Source organism: Crotalus tigris, unplaced genomic scaffold, assembly GCF_016545835.1.
Source record: "Crotalus tigris isolate CLP2741 ecotype Arizona unplaced genomic scaffold, ASM1654583v1 scf7180000018085.976183, whole genome shotgun sequence".
Classification (NCBI taxonomy): Eukaryota; Metazoa; Chordata; class Lepidosauria; order Squamata; family Viperidae; genus Crotalus; species Crotalus tigris.
The window spans coordinates 662887-682405 of record NW_024096816.1 but is presented as its reverse complement, the minus strand read 5'-3'; the positions used below and the strand labels follow the sequence as shown (position 1 = coordinate 682405).

Here is a 19519-nt window from a genome sequence, read left to right as displayed (position 1 = left end):
AAGGAATCTTGTCTCCGAGCAAAAAAAAGTTGGAGTGGTTGATTTTCTCAAAAGTCTGGCAGCAGTTGCTACGTGGTACCAACTTCTGCCAATCCCAGGAAAAGTATGTGCGCCTTTGGCTTGGACAGCAGGAAAGGCTCATTTGAGCAGGAGGAGCAAGAGTAACAAATCATGCTTCCTTCCCCTTTCTTTTTCTCTTGCACTCCAATTGGTTTCCCTCCCTCCTTCTCCACTTTCTCTGCTCTTTTTGTTCACTCTTGAACTCACTCTTCCTTTCCCTTTTACACATACTCACATCTTTCCATTTGTGTGCAATTTCCTAGAGGTGATTGGCTTTTGCTTGGTATCCTGAGTGTTAAAATTATCAAGCAGATTCCTAGAGAAGATTAGTTCCTCTAGGAATCTGCTTAATAGATTTAACTGAGAGAACTTTTGCAAACTTGTTCCAGCACAGTGGAAGTTTTGCATCTTTGGATTTTGACAGGCCAGAGATGCAGTGGTAATGTAAGAAACACCAGGTTACAGCAGAGGTGTGTGGGAGGCCCAGCACAGGCTGTGTGCAAGTGTCTCTGGTGCTGAAAACTGGCACTTGCTTTGATTTCAGCAGAGATGGTTATTAGCTCCTGAGCCAGCATAGCTCCACAAGTCATAAAAGAGCCAAGGTTGCCTATCCCTGTCCTAGGGTCTCTCCTACCTACCTGAGATACTCCATATTCTACCTGGGATTCCATCCACTTAATGACCAAAAAGATCACATAACAATTGCAACCAGGAGTGCCAGAATTGCCGTCATTGAGCAAATCAGTCAAATGGGTGTTTTGCTTAACAACTGCTTCGCTCAACAACTAAGATGCTTGTCCCAATTGTGGTCATAAGTTGAGGACTACCTGTAAGTATATATAGAACATCTGATCATAAAAATAAAGGTTGGAAGTCTGCATTAGGTAACACCAGGCAGATTGTTTTTATGTATATCACTTATTAAAATATATTCTAAAACTTCTCTCAGTACAATCAGTCTTTTAGTAATCGCTTTGCATTTACAATTTCATTTTGTTTCTTTTAACTTAGACAACTTTACTTGATTTAGATGCCTTAGCAAGACATTTGGCTGATTGTATTCGAAGGTAAGCTTTAATCTTGTTAATTTCTTTAGGATATTTAGTTTAAATAATTTTCATCAAAATATTATTTTTATAACAGAAAATTCTGTTTGTCTTTTTTACAGCAGAGAAATTCTTGATCATCAAGATGGCAATACTGAAGATGATGGCCTTACAGGTCTCCTGCGTTTAGCAACAAGTGTTATCAAACATAAACCACCTTTTAAGTTTTCCCGAGAAGGGCAGGTAAGATCTAAAGAACTAAACCAGGATTATGGTACTTGATCTTATATATACTTATTATTACATTTTCCATTAAGCGTGAATACTGTTGTAAGATATATGTGAATGTTTTCTTACTACTTATTTTTTAATATTTCTACTCGAAATTGCAGTTTGAAAGATCACATAAACTTTGTATTAGGAGAAAAATACTTGACTGTGAAGCAAATGGCAGCAGTTTCCATGATAAGCATAGTTTGAGCCTCAGGTACATATAGTTAATTTCGAAAATCCTAATTAATCAGTGATTATGACACTGATTCCACTCAGGGCAGCATTAATTTCTCAGGATCCTTGTATTGTCAGTGTACATAATTCATAGTGGCAAATGAATGTGAGAAATATGCAGTAATTTGATTTTATGAATTATTCAGAGGTTGTATATGATCAAGGTTTAGGGAGACAAAGACATTGGAAACAAAAAACTTTTGAAGATATTATGTCATTTGTTTGCAACTGCAGAAGTTAGGGCTTCTTCTTTCTATGAGCATGCCCAAATTTCCCCTTATTTCAGAATTGTTATTTTTTATATACATTTCAGGACCTTAATTGGATTAATAGAAAATTAGGTTGTTGTGATTAGTCTTTCTTTTTTCCATCTTTATTAAATGAATTAGGACCTTTCTATTTAGCCAAGTGTTTTTAGTTGGATATATAACTCTTGTAACACTAATTGTAAAGTTTAATTAGATTTTAATTTTTTTGTAGTTTATATTTGTTTCTGTGTCAGTTCACTATCTTGAATGGTTAAATATGGATACAAATTTAAATAACAAATAGCAGTTTCTATGAGTTTTCACAACCTTCTTTCTTTTCCCTCTTCTCCTTTAGAGGCAAACTTGAATTGTTTACACTCTATGAAGTAATAACTTAGTTAACCCTCTCCTTGTTGCTATCTCAGCTGCAAATTGTGGGGTAAACTTTTTGGCTGGAGTGTTAGCCACCTTTTAGCCAACTTAGATTTGGCTTACTTTGTTACCAGCTGGTGTTTTAGCATTTTCAGCCAAGTACCAATTGGTGTTGAACTATTATAGGACTTAGTGACAATTAGTGTTTCACAGTTTTCCAGTCTTTGGTGGGATAAGAAAAGTTGATTACAAACTCCTGTCTTGGTGGGGGGATAAGTGCCCACAGTGAATCTTCAGATTCTGATATTAATACTCTACCAAGTAAATGTTGACGTCAACTTTTATATTTCCTTTATTTTATAGGAATTCTTGAGAGATATTTTTAACCTTCTGTTCTTATTGCCAAGTCTAAAAGATCGACAACAGCCGAAATGCAAGTCACATTCTTCAAGGGCTGCTGCTTATGACTTATTGGTAGAAATGGTAAAAGGTTCTGTAGAAAACTACAGGCTCCTCCATAACTGGGTTATGGCACAACATATGCAGTGTAAGAATATTTTTTCAATTTTCTCAATATTCTGTAAGTAAGCAGATAATTTCAGTTTCTTTGTATTTTTTCTTTAAGTTAAAAATGTGTTAGGATGTTGATTAAATTTAGAAATGTATTAAGATACTGTATCCTTGTAAAAAGAGCAGCCCTATCAGGAGATGGGTGATATATAAATTTAATAAATAAAAACATCTGTGAATGTTTCTAATTAAAAAGTGTATTTGCAGGCACTTCGGCAGCAAGGAATATTTAAATGGTTAAGTTGCTGCCATCTATTGCCCCATCATGAGAGATCTCTAAGATTTTCTGACCATAATATTAGAAAATATTGATGTTCATTTTGATGGCTCTCATATTTCATGTTTATTTGCAATTAAGATTCATCATAAATATTTTAATGCACTTTAGTACATTCAGAATCATATTGCATTTAGTTTTGAATTGACAAAAGATGTTTTTCTCCATTCAAGTTGCTTTATTTTGATATGAAGCTGATGTATAATAGAATATGCTAAAGCAGATAGGAGTTACTGTGAACCATGAATGAAATGCAGCTAATATGAGTTCTACTTTAATTTCTCCAAATATCTTGGGTCATCATCCTTTTATCATTTCCCAGTGCCAAATGAAGAGAGAAAAATAGTTTATATCCATATTGCAATAGATCAAAGATGAGGATTTTCTTTTCTCTTATCATTAACAAATGTTTCCTCCCTAAGTATTGGGACATAGAAATTATACTCTGCATTTTATGTAGAAAAGTTATGCTTTTCATTCTTCTGGGCAGAAAAGAAAGAATTTGTTGGTAGTATTTATGGTGATGATGATCAGTGGTAATAATGGTAATAGTAATTATGATGGTAGTAATACAGATAATAATTTGATTCTGAACTAATAATTTGGTTCTCAACCAGTTGTTGAGAATCATTCTTATGATAACATATACATTTCAAAAGATTTTTTTTAATTTCCAGACTTAGAATAGAATAGAATAAAATAGAATAATATTGTCACTTTGAATGTACACTAATCGGCATACATTAAAATGAAATGTCGTTGCATACCGCTCTCAAAGGGTCACCACCTCCAATATATGCTACATATATATGACAAAAATAAATACAGAATTATGCATACACCCGCATATATGACACAGAGAAACTACACAGTCTAATTCAGATTATGCATATATGTGCATGGCGAGAAAAACAAATCTTGTTACTTTTACAGATAGCTCTGATATAATAAATATTCAGGTTTTCTATAGCAATGAGAAGGATACCTGAATGGGGCTTCCTCAAATCACAATCCCCACCTAGTAGACTGCAAAAGAAATTACTCCTTGAGCAAGATCCAGCTCTCTGTTATAGCATTAATGGCTATATAAATATTTATAGCAGCATTGTACTAGGCTGTGCTGTGCAAATTAAATAGTATAATGTTTGCTATCTAAGCTACACTGGTTTGTTTCTTTCCAGGAAAGAACTGGATTTTTTTTAATTTTATTTTTCCTTTTTTAGGAAACAAGCAGACTTTAGTTGTTTTTTTAAAACACACACCTTTATTGCTTTTGAGCTGGAAGTTGGGCTCCAGAGGTAGCGTATGAGTGATTTCTGTATCACTTCAGAGTGATACAGAACCCATCTGGTGGCTTGTCTGATTGTTATTCATGAATTCATGATCCCTTCAAAGAAGAGGGAGATGTTTTCATGAGAACATGACAAAATTTGGGGCCTGAGAAAGGATAATAGGGACTCAACTGGTTGCTGGTTTTATTCACCCAGAAGATTAAATAATTAATGATTTTAACATATATACTCAGAAATAAAATTACCATAATGTCACAATTTCAGCTTCTCACGCACCTTATAAATGGGATTATTGGCCACATGATGATGTTAGAGCTGAATGCAGATTTGTGGGATTAACCAACCTTGGAGCAACTTGTTACCTGGCATCGACTATTCAACAATTATATATGATTCCAGAAGCCAGACAAGCCATTTTTACTGCAAAGGTATGGTCTTCCACTTTGAACTTGATATGAATGTTAATATTTCAATTAATATCACTATAAAGCAGTAAATGTCAGTTTATTGAATGAAAGACAGTTTTAAGGAAAGCTTTCCCTGCAAAATAGCCATCTTGATAAAAAAGATTCTGGTAAAGCTGTCTGTCTACCTGAAAAATATTTATGGGCTAGATAAACATACAAAACCGAACATATAGTAAGACAATTTTTATGTTCACATACCTCCCCATTTTAAAATTGGATCATTTGAACACAGCACTATCAGAATGGTGCTGATTCCAGTGTTATTTAGTTAATATATGGAGGCAAGAATAAAAGTGGGTGTATATTTTATGAAAACGGATGTCTTGCTTGTTCTTTGAACAAAAGAAAAAATCATGTATTTTTAATTCCAGTTTTTAACTTTTAATTTCATTGAAACTCTAAGTTTCCCACCTTAAAATAAATAGTAAATCTCCTAATTGGGTTTTATTATAAATTAAGTGGAAAGCTATATCATAAGTTAAGTTTTAAACTTCAAAATTTTTTAAAACTTTTTTTGTTGTTTAAACTTTTAAAAAGGCCCTGAAGAGTTGGTTCTGCCAATGGGCCTGGGGACTTCAGAGTGATACAGAACCCATCTGGTGGCTTGTCTGATTGTTATCACCAACAGGGTGGGGGGGGGGTTGCTTATTTTATTGAGGTATTATACTTATAAACTGCACGGAGTCACTGAAAGTGAATTGGGCAGCGATATAAATTTGCTTAAATAAATAATTACACTTTCTAGAATGGTTTTAAGTAGGTTTCTTGTAAAATGCTGTAATCTTTTTTAACATTTGTAATAAAAGATTTTTTAAAAATTACTGTTTACTAACTTCATAAAATGAATTTCATGTGTTTTCTTTCCATTTCAAACTTTTCCTTCATATTATTTTTTAAAAAAGTATTCTGAGGACATGAAACACAAGACAACTCTTTTAGAACTTCAGAAAATGTTCACGCATTTAATGGTAAGTTTTAAAAATCTTTTCAAAGATACGTCCTTAAATTTATACCAGATAAAATGTCTTAATGACCTTAGTATTTAAACTGTTTTATTGACTTTCTGTAATCCAAGCATCAATGAGCTCTCCCTTGTGTCCACTATTTGGCAGATTTAAAAAAAAAAAAAATAGACAGGATTGGAAACCTCCATCCAGTTTCCATCTTTGCTTCTATATTGAATGTTCATAGGTGCTCATATCTGGACTGTTTTGTTATTTTCTGTTTTCTTTACATAAGTTGTCTTCTTGCAAGGTAGAAAAAGAAAGAAAGAAAGTTAAAGTTAAACCTTGTTGGACTGAAGTTATAGAATTCGAATGGCAATTGCTTTTGATTTTCTCTACCCCTTTGAAGATGGTAGAGGACAGGAAGACCTGGAGGAATGTTATCCATGGGGTCGCGATGGGTTGGGCACGACTTCGCAATTAACAACAACAACAACAACACCCCTTTATCCAAGCAGAATATTTGTGCAATTGTCCCTTTTCCAAGTACTGGAAGATTCCTTTTTTCCCCCATATGGAGGTATCCATTAGTATTGCAGCATAAGCATTGAGAAGAAAACCAGTTGTGCAGATTGGATGTGGTATATGCAGAATGCAGACTCAAAGAGAGAGAATTATGCTCTTTTAAAGAGGGATCTCACTTGGAATCGACATAACTAAGTCAGAACATCAGCAAATAGCCCGAGCCTCCAAAGATGAAGTGAGAAAAGCCAAGGCTCAAAATGAACTAAGGCTTGCGACCAAAGTCAAAACTAACAAAAAAAGCTTCTTTTAACATGTAAAAAACAAGAAAAAAGTGAAGGAAATGATTGGTCCATTAGTGGGTGAAAGTGGCAAGAAGGTGACAAGCAACAGGGAGAAAGCAGAACTATTTAACTCATTTTTTGCATCTGTCTTTACACAAAGGGAAAAAAACAGACCAACATATCAAAAATAGTGCCATAAAAAACAGAATAGAAACACAAGTTAAGATAGGCAAGAAAATGCCTAGACGAGTTCAAATTGCCAGGACCAGATGGATTACACCCCAAGGCTCTCAAGGAACTGGCAGATGTGATCTCAGAACCACTGAACCATATTTTTCAAAGATCCTGGAGCACAGGGGAACTACCAGAGGACTGGAAAAGAGCTGATGTAGTTCCCATCTACAAAAAAGGGGGAAAAATGGTCCCAGGAAATTACAGACCTATCAGCCTGACCTCAATACCTGGGAAGATCCTGGAAAAGATAATCAAACAATGAATCAGCGAACACCTAGAGGCAAACAAAGTCATTACTAAAAGCCAACATGGGTTTGTCAAAAATAGATCATCCCAGACAAATCTTATTACATTCTTTGACCAAGTGACAAAATGAATGGATCAGAGGAATGCTGTGGACATAATTTACTTGGACTTCAGTAAGGCATTTGATAAAGTAGATCACAACCTACTACTTGACAAGATAGAAAAATGTGGGGTAGACAGCACCATCACCAGATGGATCCGTAGTTGGCTGACCGACCATACTCAGTGTGTGGTCCTCAATGGAACCGCATCTGCATGGAGGGAAGTGTGTAGTGGGGTGCCCAGGGCTCTGTTCTGGGCCCAGTGCTTTTCAACATCATTATCAACAATTTGGATGAGAGGATAGATGGGAAACTCATCAAATTTGCAGATGACCCCACTACACACTTCCCTCCATGCAGATGCGGTTCCATTGAGGACCACACACTGAGTATGGACGGCCAGCCAGCTACGGATCCATCTGGTGGTGGTGCTGTCTACCCCACATTTTTCTATCTTGTCATGTAGTAGGTTGTGATCTACTTTATCAAATGCCTTACTGAAGTCCAAGTAAATTATGTCCACAGCATTCCTCTGATCCAAGGTCCCTTCCAACTTTACTATTATTATTATTATTATATTTCACAGAAGCTGAAATACTGTCCATCAAGACCTGGGCATTGAATGCTGCATTGACATGCAGCCTGGGCTCATGAAACACTCCAGGAAGAGAACAGGTGCTGGTCGCCTAGCAGCTCATTTCAGATCAGCCAGTCCCAATGGATCTTAAGCCACAATTGGGCTTGGTTGGTAGGCTAAATAACTGGCACTCCATGGCCTCTTGCACTGTGCAGAACTGTTGCCCAATTACCTGTGCTCACTCTTATGCTCTGTAGCAAGCTCTGCTTCTGAGGTGTCCCAGTCTCTGGCAGTTTGAAGGTAAAGATTGGTCAGAGAAGCTGGGCCAGGATCTTGGCACTGGGAAAGAGATTAGAGGAGGATTCTGATAACTCTTCTATGAGAGATCTTTGCTGGGCAAGGAGAAGGAAAGGCAGCTAGCAAGATCTTACTGTCAGGCAGAGAAAAGAAGGACTCTCTCTGCGAAGCAAAGAGGAAGAAAAGAGAAAGCAAATGAGAAAAATAAGAAAGAAAGAGAAGAAGTAGACTTGCAAGAAAAAAATGTAGACTAAACTTGTGCAGTTCTTAGTGGAATGGCTATACTTAGTGGAGTGGAATGGCTATACAAAGATGATCAGGGGACTGGAGGCTAAAACATAAGGAATGGTTGCTGGAATTGGGTATGTCTAGTTTAATGAAGAGAAGGATGAGGGAGGACATGATAGCAGTCTTCCAATATCTCAGGGGTTGCCACAAAGAAGAGGGAGTCAAGCTATTCTCCAAAGCACCTGAAGGCAGGACAAGAAGCAATGGATGGAAACTAACCAAAGAGAGACAACCTAGAACTAAGGAGAAACTTCCTGACAGTTAGAACAATTAACCAGTGGAACAGCCTGCCTCCAGAAGCTGTGAATGCTCCAACACTTGGAAGTCTTTAAGAAGAGATTGGACAGCCATCTGTCTGAAATGTTATAGGGCAGGGGTGCCAAACTGCCAGCCCACAGGCCAGACGTGTCACCAGGAAACTGCGCCCATCCCAGTGCTGGCAATGGGGAGGAAGAAGCTCCGATATATCACGTGACGTTGCGAGTTTGACATGTCTGGTATAGGGTTTCCTGCCTGAGCTGGGGGATGGACTAGATAACTTCCAAGGTCCCTTCCAACTTTATTATTATTATTGTTGTTGTTGTTATATCCTATAATGATTCTCATAAGCAAACAAGTATACTGGGTATATGATTTTCAATTTCTCACATAGATTCTACCATCAGTAGAAGTTGCTAAGCAATTAGAATAACCCATTCTATCTGTAGCTGATTGGTCTTCCAAATGCCAAAACTGTAAGCCAAGAGCATTCCTTGCGCTATGGCTATGAGCAGAACTATGTTAGTATCCTAATTACTTTATCAAACAGACTATAGACTGAACTTCCTGTTTCTTTTTATTTCTATGGCAAAAAAGGATCCATATCAGAAGCAGTTCATAAGCAGACTTAGTCATACTAACAAATTTTGATAAACACATGAATCACCTGTTGTATGTTCTTAACAACTAATAGCTTGTTTTCCTGGCTTCTAAACAAAGGAAAGCGAATGCAAAGCATATAATCCAAGGCCATTCTGCAAAACCTACACCATGGATAAACAGCCACTAAATACTGGTGAACAAAAGGACATGACAGAATTTTTTACAGATCTTATAACAAAAATTGAGGAAATGTCTCCAGAATTGGTAAGTCTAAAAAAATATTTTTTAATAAAATAAAATAATGAAATAATTTCCCCTATTTTGACTAAAATAAATTCATTCATCCACAGAAAAATACTGTGAAAAGCTTATTTGGAGGTATTATCACAAACAATGTTGTTTCTCTGGTGAGTTCATATTTCTACTGTCCATTGTTTCTTTTTTTAAGGGGGAAATGGGGAGTGCTATATTGGCTTTATATTTACAAATTCCTATTGATACTGTTGGTTTGGTCTGTTATGACTATTATTATTTAGGACTGTGAACATGTTAGCCAAACTGCTGAAGAATTCTATACAGTAAGATGTCAAGTAGCAGATATGAAGAATATTTATGTAAGTAGAACCATAGCAATAACATTGCAGATCTCTTGGCTATTTGAGATCTCTCAAATAGCATTATATCAAATTAAATTGTTATGCTCTTTAATGGTATTGCTTGTTTTGAATGGCGTCCAGAATCTCTGGATATGCTCTTTCCAGCACCTGGGAATATAAAATGTTATTTTCTTCCGAATCAGATCATTGTTTCATCTAGGCCAGTATTGTCAATGATGAGGGCCAAAGAACCCTAAAATTTCAAGCAGTAATTTTTCCTCTCTACTTTCAACCATTCTCAAGTTTCAAGCTATATCTGATTTTGCTTTTTAGGAAAAAAAACTGGATAGCAGTGGCAGACTTAGTTGTGTATGTTCGTATCAGTAGCTTTATGATATTTTTTGCCCCTAGAAACTTCATGTTTGGCTCCTTAAATTAATAATTTAATAGCACTTTAGTTAACACCTATTTAATAAATAAATTTTAATAATATATTATAAATTAAATTTATATGAACTTTCCTTATGTATTATATATAGGAATCTCTTGATGAAGTTACTATTAAAGATACCCTAGAAGGTGATAACATGTATACTTGTTCACACTGTGGAAAGAAAGTACGGGCCGAAAAAAGGTAAAACGGAGGAAAGAAAGCTTTGAGTTTATTCTGGTTTAATTTGCTAAACATTAAATACGTCATGTTTCTAAATACTGTGTTCTTATGCTCTAAATATATAATACTTTGAAAGTAGGTTAGGGCATTATTATTTGAGTCATTATAAAAGGAATATTTTCTTCTGTTTCTAGGGCATGTTTTAAGAAATTACCTCAAATCTTAAGCTTTAATACAATGAGATATACTTTTAACATGGTTACTATGATGAAAGAAAAGGTCAATACACACTTCTCATTTCCTTTACGTTTGGATATGACCCCTTATACTGAAGATTTTCTCATGGGAAAAAGTGACAGAAAAGAAGGTATTTGATTTTACTTCATCTTCATTTTTTTCTACTAAATCTGTTGACCCTTTTAACCAATTTGCATGACATTTTTGGTTAATATTGGGCAATTGTCATGGTAAGCAGAAGTTGTATTGATTAAAAACAGTTGCTGCTTTCTGAGCTTTTGACATAGATATTGGAAAGCTCGACCAATATCTCTCTCTTTGAAGTGTTCCATTAGTCGGAACCTTGACATCTCTCCTCTATGGGAAAAAGTTACATCTGGAGAAATGAGTAGCAGAGGCTAGAGGGCATCAGTGAATATTTCCATGTCCTTATTTTTCTGAAGAAAGCCCTCAGACCCTTGCCTCTTCCAAAAATCAAGTTTCTGAAAGAGCGCCTAGTTTTTGTGCCAATCAAGTAACTTTTCAGAAGGGCATGATTTTTCAAAGTGTGACTGGGTAGAGAGGAGACCAAGACTGTTTGGTATCTAAGAGGGTAGGGGAAGCAGACCCAAGGCCTGTGGGGTCCAGCCGGGTAGGAAGCAGACCCATGGTCTATAGAATCCACAGGGGCAGAAGCTGTGCAAGGGGTATCTCAGGGAGTAGGGAAGACCTTAGGTGGCCCAGTCAGGTCATGTGTAAACTAGGAAGATGCTGCATTTTGGGTCTATACCTGCACTGAGCCCTCCCCCACATCCTGTGGCATCCACACTCCACTTAACAATTGCAATAGGGAGAGCCAGGATTGCAGTCATTGGGTGAGATTGTCACGTGGGTTCTTCACTAAGTGACTGCACTGAATTAAAGCCAGTTACAATTATAATCGTAAATCAAGCACTACCTGTAATGGAATGGGACCTCATATACAAGTACTTGCACTCCATCAGTAAAGCCAGCAGTGTTTATTATATTCCTGCAATTTTTGCTCCTTCCCTTGTCATTCTTAACTCTTGGTGATACTGTTGTTAATGTGCACCTGTTCCGTGACAAGTTGCTAATTAGTATTAGCACCTGCTCCAGCAATGATTCTGCATATATATCGATAGAGATATTTAATCCTCACAGGGCTTTGACCATCAGCAGTTGCTGTTGCCGCTATACTTTATCAGAAGCAGCAGAGTGAGGAAAGTAGCCGGGGAACAGAGAATTATGAGCCCCTGTGCTAAACTACAAAGCAGATTTTTGAAAGCCTCTTATTTCCCACATGTTCTAACAATGATAGAGCTATTACACATTCATACATGTTCTTTCAGCTGTAATACTGATAATGGAGATGGAGCCCTACCTCAATTCAAGGAATGAATTATGAACCTTTTTGAAAGATAGTCTGGTTTGATTTTTCATTTTGCCATGCTGAAAAATGGGGGTTCTTTAGATCTATTGTTCCAAATAATATTTGTTAGAAAGGGTATGTATTTTGCTCATTGGTATCTTTATAAATAACCTATGGTCTGGGTCCGTGGAGGTAATATTTTGTCTTTTGTTTTCTCCCTTGTCTATTAGATTTTACCTGATTTTATTTTATCTTTTGATTTTTTAAATTAAAATCAATAAATGGGAAACTAACATGTTGCAATGTAAAGTACCACACAAGGCTCCAAGAATACCTTAGTTCTTAATAGGTCTAACAGCATTTTTTAGAAAATAGAAATGGTGGGTATCTGCTTCTTGTGAAACTATTCTTTTTAACCCACAAATAAGATAAGGCAATAAATCATATCTGGGAGATAAAAGGAAATGACAGATCTTGCAGATAGGCTGGAAAGTCCTCACTCAAAAATTGTGCCTTAATAACAGTATATTTAAAGTCTTTTTTCAAAATACATTGTAAAATAAGCCTTACCTTTTCTAGGGGCTGAGACAATAAGATATTAAGTTTTGTAAAATATTATTTTAGGTTTCAAGGACAATGGCACTAATTCAAAGGAGACCAAGAGTTATGAGTATGATTTGATAGGTGTAACTGTCCATACAGGAACTGCTGATGGGGGACATTATTACAGTTTTATCCGAGATATTGTTAATCCCCATGCTTACAAAAACAACAAGTGGTAAGTTATGAATGTTTAGTAAATACTTCATTAATGGTAGAGTATAAATTGTCATTGTTGTATCTCAGAAAATGAGAGGTTTGTTTTTGTTGCTGGATAAACTTATTATGTCTTTGCAAAATTAGTCACCAACATTACTTAATATTACAAGCATTTATTCTGTCCCAGCTTTAATAACATTGGCTGAATATTTCATCTTACTAGTAGTTAGGATTGTATTTACTTTGCTTGAATTTTCTTCTAATATTACAGCAAAATTAAGAACTTCACTGAATTTCACTTTCATTTATCTTCAGAGCAGTAAATATTTTAGTCTTGTATGAATCAACTTAACACTCAATGTTTTTGCATTTTTAGGTATCTGTTCAATGATGCTGAAGTAAAGCCATTTGATTCTGCTCAGTTGGCTTCTGAATGTTTTGGTGGAGAAATGACAGTGAGTTGTAATATTTTTTAATACTATTTAAAAGGAACATGTGTTGTTGCAGTTCATGTTAATGTTACCCTACCTTGCTATTTCACTGCACATTTATCCACTATAATCAGCAACTAGGTCAGAAAGCCTCTGGCTTGACAATAAGATGCCATCCTGGGGAACAAAAGAAAGAAGGGAAAGAAGGGAGGGGGAAAATGAAAAAAAAAATAAAGTTGCAAATTTGTTAAAAAATCTACCCAAGTAGGATGCAATGAAGCTTTCAAAATATCCTTGATCAAAGACTATGGAATACACACTTAAAATATAGTCATCTATTCATTGACTTTAATAGTAGATAATTATCTATTATTCAGTTAATTACATTTACATATATTACTGTTGCAACAACTTGTAATTATAATTGTATGCATGACAGTTTTACACAATAGACAATTACCATCCTATTGTATTCAGAACTAAATTGTAGAAAATTATACACAGCTATTCAAACAAATTAAATTTGTTATATATATAATGTGAAATAGTGTTGAAATTTGTACAGTTATCAGAAAGTAACATTACAAAGAAAATGTATTCCTTCTAAGATATTTTTTTTTCCAGACGAAAACCTATGACTCTGTCACCGATAAATTTATGGATTTCTCTTTTGAAAAGGTACCTAACTTTATATGTTAATTTAGACAATATCATCTTCCAATTGTCTTCCTCTTTTCTGATTTCAATGAAGTGTTGGCTTTTTGTTTTTCTTCTCTCAGACTCACAGTGCATACATGCTCTTCTATAAACGAATGGAACCAGAAGAAGAAAATGGCAAAGATTATACATTTGATGTTTCTTCTGAATTACTAGAAGTATGTGCTTCCTAGAATTATAAATCATTATACTTCAAACAACACAAATTTATAATGATTACAGACATTTCTAAAATTCTGTTTTCACTTTGTCATTATGGGATACTGAGTGTAGATTAACAAGAAAAAATGAATTTGAATAACTGTAGAATCAAGCTGCAACATAACAAAATTGACAAAAGTGAAGGGGATCTGAATACTTTCTGGATGCACTGTATATTATACCTTGGATTCTAAGATAAGCTAAGGCCTTTAGTGAGGGAGAATGAGACCCCTCATTTCATCAGTCTTCTGTCATCTGTCTATCATCTATCCATCCATCCATCCGCCGTGGTTAGAATGCAGTACTGCTCACTCCAGCAGTTTGATTCTGAACGGCTCAAGGTTGACTCAGCCTTCCATCCTTCCAAGGTTGGTAAAATGAGGATACAGATTATTGACTCTAAACTGCTTAGAAAGAGCTGTAAAGCATTATGAAGCAGTATATAAGGCTAATTACTATTGCTATTGCTATCTATCTGTCATTAATTAATTAATATGCTGCCCACCTCACTGTCAAATGACTCTGGGCAGCTTACAACAATATAAAAACATGATATAAAACAAAAAGATTAAAAGCATTCAGTGTTAACAATTATAAGGTTAAACATTTATTGATTTTATTGTAATTTCTTTGGTGATTGTTCTGAGTCTCTGAGCATATAAGTTTAATAAACTGTCATTGATTTCAGAGTAGTAGGAGTACTCCCAAATAGTTTGGAACAGGATATAGGGAACATTGTTTAGTTTACATACTTGGGATGCTTTTTATTATTTAAGTGAAGTTCCATGAGAGAGAACACCAGTAGCATTTTATATAATGACTAATTTTGAATTATGTTACAATTAAATAGCAAGGTTTACTTTTGATTTTATTTATTAAATTTGTTTGCTGCCCATCTCGCCACAAATCTTTATTCATTCAGTTAATCAATTTATATAGGTTAAGAAGTTCTTATATGAGCCATTTTTCATCCATCTCTGAATAGAGTAAATGGCTTTACCTGATTTTTTTTTTTCATTTTTTTTCATCAGTGGATATGGCATGATAACATGCAGTTCCTTCAGGATAAGAATATTTTTGAGCATACATATTTTGGGTAAGGTTTACATAAATTTATATTTTATTTAATAAATAAACTCCAGGTTTTTAAATCCAGTTTTTAAAAAATGGGTGTAAAAACAAGTATTTGTGCATGTGTTTGCCCTAGATTTATGTGGCAGTTGTGTAGTAGCATCCCCAGCACATTACCAGATCCCAAAGCAGTTTCTCTGATGACAGCCAAGGTAGAGTATCTTACTGTCAGATTGCTTTTTTAAAAAAAGTGTTTTAGCACTTGTTCAGGATAGTCTGTAACTATCAATTATTGTCTTACAGTTAAGCACTTCTTTTGTCCTTGAAACATTTATCCATTCAAAAGAAAAGGTATGTGCCTGGATTTCCTATAACACAGTGTATATTTCTAACATTGATTAAGATAAACAAAAATCCTTTGCTTCACTGACTGAAATATAAAGCAAAAATTATAATGAAATTTCAGTCCTTTTCAAACCAGATTATTTCATTGTCTAAATCACGGTCCCAACCTTTTGCAGCTTGATGGCCTGATGGGGAGGGAGTGAAACTGGGCCGTGTAAGCGGCGGACTTACGCGAGTCAAGCTTGCACATGCATGCCGGCCAATCTGTTGCATGGCCCTGTTCTGAATAGGCCATGGCCCGGTAGTAGGTCGCGGCCTGGGGTTGGGGACCCCTGATCTAAATGAACTTTTGAGCTAATATAGGTAGACCTTGCTTAGCATCTTCTTTGTGTAGCAACCATTCAAAGTTATGAGGGTGTAGAAAAAATAACTTTGTGACCAAGACATATGTTTACACTTTTGTGTAGTTATGATGGCACTTATTGAAGGGAGCTTACAACTGGTTCTCAGAATTCTGGTTGTCATAGTGTCCATTGGTCATGTGATTGTGTTCTAGGGGCTTGGGTACCTAGCTCACGATTACAACACCACAGTAATCCATGATCACCATTTGTAACCTTCATTGGCAGTTTTCCACAAGCAAAGATTTCAAGTTATTCCCATAAGTCACTCAAATTACCTTTTCTTCTAAGGAGCCCCACTATGGAGTATGAGATCCCAGGCATCTTGTAATAGTGGCTCAGTGATTAGACTGCAGTATTGCAGGCTGACTCTGGCCACTGCCAGTAGTTCAGTCCTGACCAGCTCAAGGTTGACTCAGGCTTCCATCCTTCTGAAGTCAGTAAAATGAGGACCAGATTGTCAAGATCAATATGCTAACTCTGTAAACCATTTAGAGAGTGCTGTAAAGCACAGCGAAGCAGTATATAAGGCTAAGTGCTAGTACTAATTGCTAGTTCACAGTACATCCCCTGTATTCTCTGCATTGCCCACCCTTGGCCCCCACTGGCCCACCGAACGCAACACCCACTCTTCCAAAGTTCTGACACATCAGCCTGTTTGTCTAGTACTCTGATCACATGAAGTCTTCTCTTAATGGACCACATGATCGCTGGGTTACGATGACAACTGGGATGGTCAGGATTGACATGCTAAGCAATGTGGTCATATGACATCGTACTTTATGACTGCATTGTTTCGGCAATAGAGAGTCTGATCCAATTGCTGTTATAATCCAAGGACTACCTGGCCAGTCAGATAGTATGCATTGTCCTATGCTTTACTCATTCCCCCACTCCCCATTGCAGACTGGAATGATTGGAGAAGAAGGAATTACAAGAGAGTAATCACACAATGGGGAATACACATTGACAAGAATACATTGGTGCCAGCTGTTTACTTACAGCTCTTGGGGCTGCTAGCCGCAAGCATGCTAAGCAGACAGCCAGTGTATTTCCCATTGTATGCCTGTTTATTCTCTTGTAATCTTTTTTTCTTCAATCTCTCCTGTGCCTGGCCTTTGTTTTTCTCCTCCTCCTTCTCGCAGCCGCAACTACACTAGGTAAGCAGCATTGCCAGCACATTTTTTCTGATGTGTATTCCTCATTGTATGCCTGCTTACCGTCTTTAAATCTCTTCTCCAGTAAATATGAATACATACATTAATTCTGTTCTAGCTAATTATCTAGCACTGAGAAGAGCATTCCAAAAGTAAGGAAATTGGGGGAAAAGAAAGCTGAAGTAAAAATATAAGCCCAGTTGTGATTAAGTGATATATATTTAGTCATTTAGTTATTTATTTAAAACCTTTATATAACTGCCCACCTGATAACAAACTCTGGGATGTCCCCAATATTCCACTTAGCAACTGCCAGTCCCAATTTTATTGCTAAACAAGGACTACCTGTATGGACAATTTGATTTCCTTGGCCTAGGACAGGATATCTTAACTTTAACAAATTAACCGTTATGTAAATTAAGATCTTATTACAATAAATAAATGTGATATGTCATCTTTAAACCAGATGAATTGAATATGCAAGACAGAGACTTTTTTAAAGCTCAAACCAAATCATTCTGTCGGCCTATGGAACATATGAGGGGGCTGCTGAAACCATAACTGTATCATACTTACTGCTTTTAATGTTACATAACTGAGGAAAAAATTATGTGCTTCAGTTTGAATGTTTACTTCCTTTAGCCTACAATGCTTCAGTGGATTGAACTGTTAACTAAGCAATTTAACAACAGCCAAGCTGCTTGTGAGGTAAGGCATAAATGAAGAATTCAGTGAAATGTGCTAGTTAGCAAAGCCTGTCCTTTTTGTGTTTCCTAAGTTAGGAGGAATAAATTTATGGATTTGGTAAAGTGCTAAAGACATTATGCTGTATAAAATAAGAAAAAGTGTTTCATAAAACCATGATTGCCTAAAAAGAAGGGATTTTTTATTAACTCATAGGTAAGGCAACCATCTATAAGAATAATGTTGACCTTTGATAAGATTCCTATTATTTATGCAAGAGGAGTTCTGAAAAAGTGCACAAATGTTAGCATGATTTGTCATAATGTGCATCAACAGTTTTCCATTGTTAGAATACTTCAATAGTTATTTAGGTGTCATGAACCTAGAAGACAGGACAACGATCATCTTTGGCCTTCATTTTTTTCAAAAAGCTGTGAAAAGTTGTTTTTTTTCTCTTCCCAACTATGCAAATATTTACTGAATTACTTTTGGAGCGTTACTTAAGTTGTTTAACCAGTGATAATAAAATATGCTGTGAATATGTAGTAGAATAGGAAATGCTTTCATTGTTAAGGAATACATGCTAAAATGTTAAATACATGTTTTTTTCCCCAGTGGTTTCTTGATCGTATGGCTGATGACGACTGGTGGCCTATGCAGATTTTAATTAAATGCCCCAATCAGATTGTAAGACAGGTAAGATAAAGCATAGTATATGTCATTTAAAATGTTATTGCTTAAGATCAAGTTCTTAAATTCATAGATTGAATTTTAACCATCAAACCCAACATCTTAGGTTGCAGTGTCCTTGATATTATTGCACATATTTGAGGTGTACTTCACATTCTTTGAGGTCTTCAGCTCAAAAACAGTATGGCAGTTTTTAGAAGGATTTCTGGTAAACAGTATAACAAAGTCTAAGTGTACATGTGGACTTTGAAATTTAGTCTGCATACCAAAGTAGATTCCCAAAGATTTCTTTAGGTGCATTTTTACTTGAATGAGAGGCCCCATTTCACATTACAAATAGTTTATGCCTAATTTTTTAAAAAAACTGAACTTCTTTCCCAGTAGTGGTTTGCCATTCAGCCAGAGGAATTAACCCAAAGGCATTTTTATATATGGAAATACTGCTTCAGTTTAGATTGTTGCAAGTGGAATACTTTAGAAGTTACACTACACTCTTCTATGTAGTTCTAACAGTTTTTGTGCTGTTGCTGCAAGAAAAGCAAATATAGTCTTGGTCTGCATGAATTGAAGTATAGTGCCGAGGCCAAAGGAAGTAATACTTTTTCTCTATCTTGCTTTGGCCATGCCTAGAGTGTTCCATTCTGTTTGGGCACCACATTTTATAAACAATATTGAACAACTGGAATGTATGAAAAAGAGCAGTCAAGGTGATAAGGGGCTTAAAAAAATGTGAGAAATGGTTGGAAGTATTGGATTTATGTAGGCTGCAAGAACACACAATAGCTGTCTTTATCTGAAAAGCCATTGTGAAGAAGACAATGTGTTTTTCAGAGTTATTTCTGAAGACAATATAAAAACCAATGTGTTTAAATTAAATAGAAATAAATTATGTTTGTACATCAGGAGAAATAATTCTAATAAGAGCTGTTCCACAAAGACACTGACTATGTTAAAATGTAGTGGACTTGTGTTCAGTGGAAATGTTCTGAGAGACTTTGCATGGCTGTTTGTCAAGGTTGCTACAATAATAAATTCCTGCATTGAGCAAGAGGCTG

General features: G+C 35.7%; 1 protein-coding gene across 2 annotated transcripts in view; it reads left to right on the top strand.

Annotated features, from left to right (window-relative positions):
- The window catches only part of USP34 (ubiquitin specific peptidase 34), a 149377-nt gene that overhangs the window by 98673 nt on the left and 31185 nt on the right, over positions 1–19519 (top strand). The window contains exons 40-58 of one of the 2 annotated variants that reach the window (XM_039347568.1): positions 1072–1127; positions 1229–1349; positions 2597–2780; positions 4637–4800; positions 5742–5807; positions 9311–9457; positions 9544–9600; positions 9730–9807; positions 10329–10423; positions 10597–10769; positions 12633–12786; positions 13144–13222; positions 13823–13876; positions 13978–14073; positions 15148–15212; positions 15324–15399; positions 15491–15538; positions 17733–17798; positions 18390–18470. In XM_039347568.1, the coding sequence (XP_039203502.1) occupies positions 1072–1127; positions 1229–1349; positions 2597–2780; positions 4637–4800; positions 5742–5807; positions 9311–9457; positions 9544–9600; positions 9730–9807; positions 10329–10423; positions 10597–10769; positions 12633–12786; positions 13144–13222; positions 13823–13876; positions 13978–14073; positions 15148–15212; positions 15324–15399; positions 15491–15538; positions 17733–17798; positions 18390–18470 (1860 nt within the window). The remainder of the gene's footprint in view (positions 1–1071; positions 1128–1228; positions 1350–2596; positions 2781–4636; positions 4801–5741; positions 5808–9310; positions 9458–9543; positions 9601–9729; positions 9808–10328; positions 10424–10596; positions 10770–12632; positions 12787–13143; positions 13223–13822; positions 13877–13977; positions 14074–15147; positions 15213–15323; positions 15400–15490; positions 15539–17732; positions 17799–18389; positions 18471–19519) is intronic. The other variant, XM_039347569.1, reaches the window with a different exon arrangement.